At 39.2% G+C, this 9979-nt stretch overlaps 1 protein-coding gene across 1 annotated transcript; it reads right to left on the reverse strand.

The window, feature by feature from the left end:
- Window positions 1–7757: 7757 nt before the first annotated feature.
- LOC127784136 (ethylene-responsive transcription factor 1-like) lies at window positions 7758–9328 on the reverse strand. The gene is made up of 2 exons (XM_052311328.1): window positions 8494–9328; window positions 7758–8043 (listed from the first exon to the last, which is right to left on the reverse strand). Exons 1-2 carry the CDS (start codon window positions 9226–9228, stop codon window positions 8029–8031), a joined length of 750 nt encoding a protein of 249 aa, XP_052167288.1. The 5' UTR covers window positions 9229–9328; the 3' UTR covers window positions 7758–8028.
- Window positions 9329–9979: the final 651 nt, after the last annotated feature.

Genomic DNA, 9979 nt, shown 5'->3' on the forward strand with positions numbered 1-9979 from the left:
CCAAGCGGATTTGACCCTCAGAGCTAAATGGCCGCCAAGGAAAATGTAAACCGGGGGTGGAGCTCAACGTTCGCCTCTGAAAATCAATTTTTTTAGGCGGACCACTTAAGAGGTCCGCCTGCAAAAATACATTTATTTTCGTAGGCGGACCTCTTAAGTGACCCACCTGAAAAAAATATGATTTTCGCAGATGAAACTTTATTAGGTCTGCTTGCAAAAATCATGCATCCAAAAAAAAATCTAGTCATCCTTATCTTCTCCTCCACCATCCTTATCCTCTCCTCTCCACCACTCATTTCCCTCCCCTCCTCTCTCTCTCTCTCTCACACACACACACACACACACACACACACACTCTCTTAGGAGAAATCCTCCGCCTCCGCCGCCGGCTCCCTCCTCGACGACGATGACGACCGCGACGCCGCAGGCTCCCCTCGGCCGCGACGACGACGACCTTCGCGACGCCGCGAAGCTACGGATCCACCGGCTCCCCTCCTCCCCGCCTCCGCCGTCAGCTCCCTCCTCGCCGCCGTCTTCCTCCTCGATGATGACGACGACCTTCGCAACGTCGCCAAGCTGCAGATCCACCAGCTCCCCTCCTCCCCGCCTCCGCCGCCGGCTCGATCCCCTCTTTACCGTCGGCTCCCTCCTCCCTCCTCCCCACCGACAGCGCCGACGCGACGACGACGATGACTACCGCGACCATGACGCGACGACGACGACGGCGCCGATGCATGTGGGGCAGCGGCGGATGGAGGAGGAGAGCCGTCGTCGGCCGGAGGGAGAGGCCGGCGGCGGTGGTGGTGGGTCTTTTTTTTATTTGTTGAATTGTTCTTTGCAGTCGGGTGAATCTACCTCCTGCTGGTCTGCCTGAAAAGACGGATTTAGCCTGCCTGCAAAAACCTTTTTTCTAGTAGTGCATGTACAACCCTAAAAATTGTTATATTATGTGACGAAGGGAGTAGGGTACATTTGTACTATGCTACGGAATAAAAACAAGAATAGGAAGCTCTAGATAGCTACTCCTGCATGTTGTAAGCAAGGATGCAATGCATCTGGCAAAAGTGGCAACGACTGCCATTGCCACAGGATAGACAGAGGCTATTATGGTATCTATTACTCACCATTTCATATTATAAGGTATTTTTATTTATTTTAAGTCAAACTTCTCAGATTTAACTAAATTTATAGGAAAAAAATTAATAACATCAACTACACTAAATACATTAGTTTCATTACAAATCCACTATCGATAGTGTATTTATTTTGTAGTGAAAATAATGTTACATTTTTTTTTATAAAACCAATCAAATTTGACAAACGGTACTTATAATATAAAAAAGAGAGTATTTTACATTTCGAATATGATGGAAAACAACAGTGAATTGGACATCACTCATCATGTTAGCTAGAGCTAGTAATTCTCAGCTAGCATACGAAGTTGCATAATAAGTTTAACTCATCTGATGAGGTTTCTGGTGGTGGAACCAAATAATTGTTTAAATGGTTAGCGATGTACTCATCGACAACAAGGTATCTATAATTGCTTCGTGAATTATAGATCTAAGTTTTAGGTGGTGTTTGGATCCAGGGACTTTAACTTTAGTCTCTGTATTTAGATACTAATTTAGAGTATTAAATATAAACTACTTACAAAACTAATTACATAAATGAAAGCTAATTTGTGAGATAAAATTTTTAAGCCTAATTAATCTATAATTAGAGAATGTTTACTGTAGCATCACATAGGCTAATCATGGATTAATTAGACTCAATAGATTCGTCTCGTGAATTAGTCCAAGATTATGGATGAGTTTTATTAATAGTCTACGTTTAATATTTATAATTAGTATCCAAACATTCGATGTGAAATTGACTTAGAGTTGCTTATAGTGATGCATCTGTACTATGTTTTGAAAGAAAAAAAAGAATATGAAACTATAGATAGGTACTGCTACAGTATTAGGTCGTAGTACGATTGTTTTGTACAGTATTACCATATGCATGTTGCAAGCAAAGGATGCAATGCATCTGGCAAAAGTAGCAACGACTGCCATATATTGTCACAGGATAGACAGAGGCTATTATGGCCTTCTAGCCCACTGGCTTTTAATTAATTAATTAATCAATTCAGCCAGCCAAGTGGAGAGAAGCAAGTTGGTCCAAAATGTCGTGTGCCGAGAACGCGCAGCAAATGGCCGTGTGCTACACATCGAGCGCCAAGTTCAGCGAACCTAGAGATATTTTTCTCTGCACACGTCGGAGGAGGCATCGTGTGGGGCCCACCTGTCCAACATCTTGTGGCTGTCGACGGCCCAAGGTCAGCAAGGTGTGGGGCCCCCGGGGGTGCAAGCTGGCTGCTGATGCCGATGCCGTATCTTTTTTGCGGTTGCTGCGCTGCTCGTGGTGGGACCCCTAGAGATATTTTTTTCACAGAAAAAGAAAAAGATAAAGTGAGGTAGTACAAAGCTTATTGCAATGTTAGAGCAAGTTCTATAGCCAACTACTAGGTACAATTCATCTATAGCTAATCTAATAGCTCATTTATACAATAGTTACATACTACACTATTAATACCTAGTCCCACCTGTCATAGACACACGGTGTCTTGGAGTCTGTGCTACAGCTGGCTATAAATCTGTAGCCCGCTGCTTTTCTCTCTCCTGATTTATCTTCTTAAAATATGTTCGCAGCTGGCTTATAGCCTGCTATTGTACCTGCTCTAAGGCTCAGTTTAACTTTTGTAACTACCTCGTTTATTAGGAGAACACTTTGTTTTTTTAAAAAAATAATTTTTTTGGAGAGGCTTCTTTTAAAAAATTCAATAAACATATTTTTATTAAGTATGTAATTGTTAATATTTAATTAATCATACGTTAATAATATTTCTTACTTTACGTGTGATAAAAGAGCCAAAGCTAAACGAGCTTTCAAACAAAGCCTAAGATAGAAAAGTTTTACTTAAATATATAAGGGCACATGCATATATAAAAGTTTTACTTATAGGTTTTTTTTAATCAATCACAAGCCGTTATAGCTTATAATATGCCAAATGATGTAGATAGCGAAAAAAAATAGGGTGACGTTATCATGGCTTACTATACAAGATGAGAAATAGAAATTTCATAAAAGAGGTATTTAGTTGTTCTAGATGAAAATCACATGAATTTGAGTAAATTACTTTTAGAATAGCCTAAAGAGGAGACATAAAGAGATATGTTGTTTTGGACTTACATAACAGATGTAAAACATATTGTCTTGAGATTTTATCTAATGTTAGTGGAGGAATGGAAAACCCCTATAGATACAACCCAAAGGGCTTTATATATGGAAATATTCTTTTCAGGATATATAAGTCATCGCCTCACCTAACTTATTCAACCAATTTAAGGAAAGAAGGTCATGAACAACAACATGATCTAGAAGGATGAGATGGAGATGTGCCATAAGAAGGGGATACCACGAGATATTTTGTAGCATTTCGACCTCTTCTTTTGTGTCAACAAGTGTGCAAGTGGACCATTCTGTTCTCATACTTTCAATCGTTGCCCATCAGTATATTGTGTTTTTTTCCTAATTAATGCCTTTTTAACTAGGTGTGATGTTAAAAATTTTCGCCTCTAGAATCGAACTAATGTATTTTTATTAGTCATCTTCACGATTATTATAGTGAACTATATATCTACACGATTATAGATATAATATGAAATATTTTGATAAAACCTAGCAAATAATGTAGAACAAGGGATCTAAGCAATGCAATAGAACTTTTCTTAAGAATTCATGACAATAGTCCGGTAGTTGAAAAGAACATGGCAAATATTTTTATAAATATCATAAACTTTTAATAGGCTTTAAGTGGAATTAAGGAGCCAAACATAAGGCTCAAGTCCGAGTTGCCATAGACCTAACTCTTCCCCTGCTTCTATCCTCTCTCAGGCGTCATGGAGCCATGCATCATGATCGGGAACAAAGCAAGAGAGGAAATGGAAAAATATGATAGAGATTGAATAGCTCATGAGTGTTAGTTAATAAGCGAACATGAGGGATAAGAGAAGATGGGATGAATATGCTTTGAATAAGATATAAACCATGGCTTATAATTTTTAAGAAAATTAACGAGAAAAACTATATAATTATAAATAATTCCAAAAGGAGATATATGCTTGTTTAATTTGATGAAACTATGTTTATTTAAGTTATTAATCAAGAACATAATCCTATGAGTTGAAGTGTTTTTACTCAAATTCATTCACTTCTCTTTTAGGTGAAAGTACACACTTCCAACAAAGATCCGCAATATTTTTGAAGTCATAATTTAATATTTTCCCACTAAAATATGAACCCAAATTTTTGGTCCAATTAACTCCATTTCATTCCAAGTATGAACCCTAAGAAGAACTATGTGATTTTCAGTTGTAAGTCATCATAAAAAAGTATTTAGGCTTGAGAGTAGGTAGGGAAGAATTCAAGCGAAGAGGCGCCGAAAGGTAAAGCTAGGGAAGGATTGTAGCATGACATGCATAGAACATCCAATCTCATAGTTACTCGCCACATATAGCTCGCTGTTGTATGTATATGTGTTGGTAAACTATTGATGACCAGAAACCTATATTGTAAAGTTTTCCAGTCATCGACACAAACTTATATATATGTTCAAGCTTTCGTTGGAATATAGTTAGTAGAAGAATACTTCCAAGTTGTGCCACATGTTGAGAGTGATGCAAGCTGGCATGCATATCTTTTTCTTAGTCGAGCCCGTTTGGTTCCTCCACCTAGATGGGCTCCACACACTGACACACACACACACACACACACATATATATATATATATATATATCTATCTATTAGACTAGTCACAAGTAGCTATATAGATATTTTTGGAAAGTTACAAATTAAATGATCATGCGTGTTAACGAATTGTCATGGCTTGCGTAGGTGTTTTTATCGGAATTAGTAGCACGATTAGTCTATGTGTTACCTATAGCTTAAACAAGTTGTGCAACACGCTGATGAGGATAATGCATGCAGCAGCCACATGCATGAGACGTATCTTTTTCGTGGATGTTAGGTGTCCCAGTCCCAAGATTTAGATCAGCTGGGCTCCACGAGTCTTGTTGTAGATATCATCCTAGTGTCATGAGAGATGTTGGTAAACCAATCAGAGAAGTGCCGTTTATCAAAGTTAATTTTTAAGGGGTGTATATCTAAAAATATAGCGACAGATTTTTAGGTAGAAATATGTCAAATGTAATTATAGTATAAATCTAGTGTAATTGTAAATGCAATTAGTATAATTACATATGTAATTTAGGGACTTACATTATAACACTAAAATTACATATATAATTTAGAGACTTACAACGTAAATACATGTTGATTATTTTTTCATAAAAAATATGGCGACACATTCACAGCAAATCTTGTTTTAAAAATCAGCAAGTTGTCAATAAATTAAACTTCCATGGTGAAAAAAAACCCATTATATTTAGATTTACAATCTTTTGTTTCTGTTTCCTTTTACTCCCTCCGTTCTCTCATGTATAACATGACGTCGAATAAAAAAAGAGGAAGTATATCCTAGATTAATTTATAGATGTGCATTTAGTTTTGTGCTTATCTTAAATACATTTTTTTTCAGGCAGGTATTGACAACAAAGTTTAATTTTTCTTATTTTAAGTTATAACAATAGTTGTTTAACTCTGAAGAAATAACTGAAATTTATGTTGTTCAGATGTTGGCCAATTATTGGAAAAGTAATTGATAGAGAAGAAAAGTAAATCACACTTGATAAATAGATGATCTGTTTTGAAAATGATTTACCAGCAAGTTAGTTACTAAGCTAGCACTCCTATTTGATAAACCAGCAAGTTGTGCCAGGAAGATAACTACATGTTGACACGGCATTGCTACCAAACTCCTCATATGTCATCATCATCAGATATACACATCATCCTGCTAGCTGTTTACTTTGATGGTTCAAAACTATGGCTTTCTTGATAAAGATATTTTCACAAATTGTTTGTCCTCTACTGTTCACAGAAATTTACCAAAAAGGGAAACAATGGGCCAGATCCGTGGTTAATTACTAAAACGGGTAAGGGTGAGAGGTCAGTGGCGGAGCCAGGATAAAATTATAGTGGGGCTCCTCAGCCTTTTAGGCCTTCTAACCATCTCAGATAAAGTCTATTTTAGCCCCCTTGCAATAGACATATGGATTTAAATTTTATGGGGGGGGGTCTTAATAGGGGCTCTAATAATTTATTAGGGGGTGGGGGGTGGGGGTCTAAAGACCCCCCCCAGCCCCCACGCTGCCTCCGCCACTGTGAGAGGTCCCTAGCTAGCTCTTGCTCACATTAATCTCTCATTTCAACCATGCAAAACACTGAAGAAGAGAACAAAATGAAGGGTATACTCTCGCTCTCAATAATAACTATGAAACTAAAATTACCAAAATTGTATATTTACTATTTTAGAAGAAGGGTAGGTAATGAAAGTAAAACAAAACACAATTTGGAGCTCCTTACATAGCGGTACTAGTGATGCCAATACCATATATAGTGATTTGGTCGAAATATATGTTAGTTTATGGAGATGAACGAATAGCGTGTGGCTATGGATATATATATTCTAGCTTCCTATCAGCATAAATTAATGTAGAGCGAAGAGAGCTACCTGAATAGAACTCCGATAAGAGATTGGGAATAATAACTTGTATAGTCACCCTAGTTGTGATCAATGGATTAGAATGATAACAAGAAGTACATATATATTTACCGATTTCTAAGTCGATGGCTATGGAACATGGCCGCAATATGGCAATATCCTTATGAGATGAAATGACTTTCCCTTTTGATCCACCATACAACAATATATACTTTCATGAAGATTGTTTCTCACATGTGGATAAGCTAACAATTAAGGGAGGTAAATTATTGATGCACAAAGCAGGCTGACGTATGCGAGGAGCCTATGGGGGTTAGAGAACAATAATATGGGAGAACAGTGGCGAATCCACTATTGGGGCTTTGTTGCTCAAGCCCCACTCCTCCAACCACTGCATGCCTCTAATTAGCTATTAGTGAGTCTAATTAGCAGTTAGTGTAAACTGACCATACAACAATGATACCAGGAAGCTAGCTGAAGCGCTGGGTGCATACCTATTTGTTAATTGATTTGTGTGGATATATTATTCTATATAGATGCAAATTAAAATGTCGAAAGCAATGTATTTTCTTTTGATTGTATGTGTATTAGGTTTCATCGGAAAATATTGAGTTGATATATCTCTATTTTATTTAGTCATATTGTTACACTTGTGCATTAATTAGCACCCACTCAATTTATTACATCCTAGGTTTGTGCTATGGACAAATAATTAATGTCCATATGGTTTGAGGTGCAGGAAGCATCGCACCCGTACAGACGGCCTATCATTTCACCTAACGGCCAATACTTTCCGCTAGCTAAAATGTGTTGCAGTTTTATCGAGCCAACATTAAGCATGCATGCTTAACAAAGAAATATGACAAGCCTTATAGATAAGGGATACATGCAAGTTTGTCTTATTTTCTCCATATATGTAAATGAATTTGAAAATATGACTTCACACGTAGTTGTAATACTACTAAAATTATAGGTATAACTTTTTGTTAGAACTTTTATTGATATTTGTTAGTGGGTATATACGTGTGTACACGAGAAAGTTTATGTATATATGATACATTATTCCGTATAGATAGTCTCAACATAGCCATTTTTGTTGTACAAAAGCAATATAAAGATATTTACATTCATTGATTAACAAGGCACAACATCATACATATGTACATCCTTATGTAGCATTGGGAAGTCTGAAATGGACACGAAAGGATACAACAGAACAATGAGCAAACTTGCTAACACTACAGTAGTAGTGCAGAGACATGCATATTTTATTCTTGCACTCCAAGTTAATTTGCTCCTAGCTAGTAGTAACTACTTCTCTTGTACTTCACATGTACCGATCTAATCAGGCATGCGCGCTGCTAATTAACCATTCCCTGTTAAGATGAAGAAGAGAAAATAAGGAGAAGCTAGATTAGACAATTGGAAACTACTAGTATTAAGCACTGCATAGCATGGAATTTAGTAAGTATTCTGGTGTATATACATGCATGGTTTTTTCAGAAATTTCCGACAAAAAATAAGTTTGTAAATTTAGTTAGGCTAAGGAGTTACCGCTGCGTTACTTCTTTTTAAGCATGTGTTAGAGATAACTTTTACGGGTATATGTGAGGGTGAAGTTATTATATTTTCCGTGTAAAAGAAAAATATCTTTAGTTTGATTTATCGGATATGGATATCTCGGCTCCGAAAACTTACAGTTGTCCCGCTCAATCCTCAAAGACACAAACAGGTCACTTTTCATCCATGAACAGTTTGTGTCAATGGATTGGTATGATAAAAAACTTGGATATCGATCATTTGACGAAAAATTGGAGAAACCATACCAAAACACTGCGTGGTTCGCTGGACACGTCGAAGCCGGCGAGGAGGCTGTCCATCACGTCGTCGGAGCAGCACTCCAGCAGTATGAGCTCATCGCCTCGCTCGCCGGACGCCACCGTCGACGACGTCGTGCAAGCGGAGGCGCTGTCCGGCGCCGACGACGACGCCGGGCTGTTTCCACGGGCCACGCCGTCGTCGTCGTCGTCGTCGAGCAGGAAGCAGAACGGCGCCTGCGATGGCGCCGGCAGCGGAGGCTCGTCGGGCGGGAAGTTGGTCCTTGCCTTGTGGCCGTGGATGCGGCGCGCCTCGGCGTCGTAGGCGCGCGCGGCCTCGGCGGCGGTGTCGAAGGTGCCGAGCCAGACGCGGGCGCCCTTGACGGGGTCGCGGATCTCCGACGCCCACCGCCCCCACGGCCGCTGCCGGACGCCGCGGTACGGGTAGCTCCGCCTCACCCTTCGCCGCCGCCGCGGCCTCTCCACCACCGCCGCCGCCGGCGCCACCTCTGTGGTCGTCTCCATCGTCCCTGCACCAGAAGGGAACATGGAAACGCCGCCGTCGTCGTCGTCGTCGTCGCCAGCGATGAACTCCCGGAAGGCGGCCTCCCAGTCGTCGTCGCCGCCGCCGACACGCTTCTTCTTCTTCTTCATCTTCGTTGTGGCGTCCCACTCCGACGACTCCGACGGCGGCGGCGGCGGCTTGTCGCCGTAGTCGTTCGGGATCAGTGCTCCTCCACACATCGTGATATTCTTATGATGTTTTTGTCTGATCTGATTCAAGTAGTTTGAGTTATCCTTGCAAGTTATTGAAGGTGTGTGTCTGAATATCTGATGGCGTGTGCTCTGAATATCTAGTTATTTATAGGTGTTCATATAGGTGGCTGGCCGGGTAAGGCATTTTTTAAAATATTTTATAAGGATAAATATGTTTTAAAAATAAACTCACTTTTTTTTTGACAAATTAGTTGGGTGGAACTAAGCTATAGGAGAGTTTAATTTTTTCCAAGCAAAAATCTCTTTCATGCAACTAAAATTGATGTTTAAACAATCTCTATAACGGTTAAAACAATAAAAAAAAGATATACATTCCCGCAGGTAATTCAAAAATTAATTACTGAGAATCTCTTTCATTCATTAGTTAGTTAGCTTATTACAATCTCTTTCATATCATACAAAAATCTCTTAGCTACTTATATACATTCCGGCAGGTAATCCAAGATATATATAAAGAACAAGGCATTTCCTCCGAAACGTCTAATGGGCGATCGATCGCCTGACCCATCGGGTAGCGATCAGATCCCCTCCCCCCTCCCTCCCTCCACCTAGTTTCCTTTTTTGGCACCGCATTACTTTCCTATTTTAGTAAATTTATGCACCTAAAGTTTATGCACCTCAAGTTTACACATCTAAAGTTTAGAGACCAAAAATTTATAAGTCAAAAGTTTATATATCCGATTCAAATTTGAATTTGAATTCAAATTTTTTTATATAT

This window comes from Oryza glaberrima, chromosome 9 (assembly GCF_000147395.1).
Source record: "Oryza glaberrima chromosome 9, OglaRS2, whole genome shotgun sequence".
NCBI classification, from domain to species: Eukaryota; Viridiplantae; Streptophyta; class Magnoliopsida; order Poales; family Poaceae; genus Oryza; species Oryza glaberrima.

Excerpts from the sequence above, each read along its gene's own strand:
- LOC127784136 (XM_052311328.1), bottom strand. The coding sequence starts at position 9,228 with ATGTGTGGAGGAGCACTGATCCCGAACGACTACGGCGACAAGCCGCCG.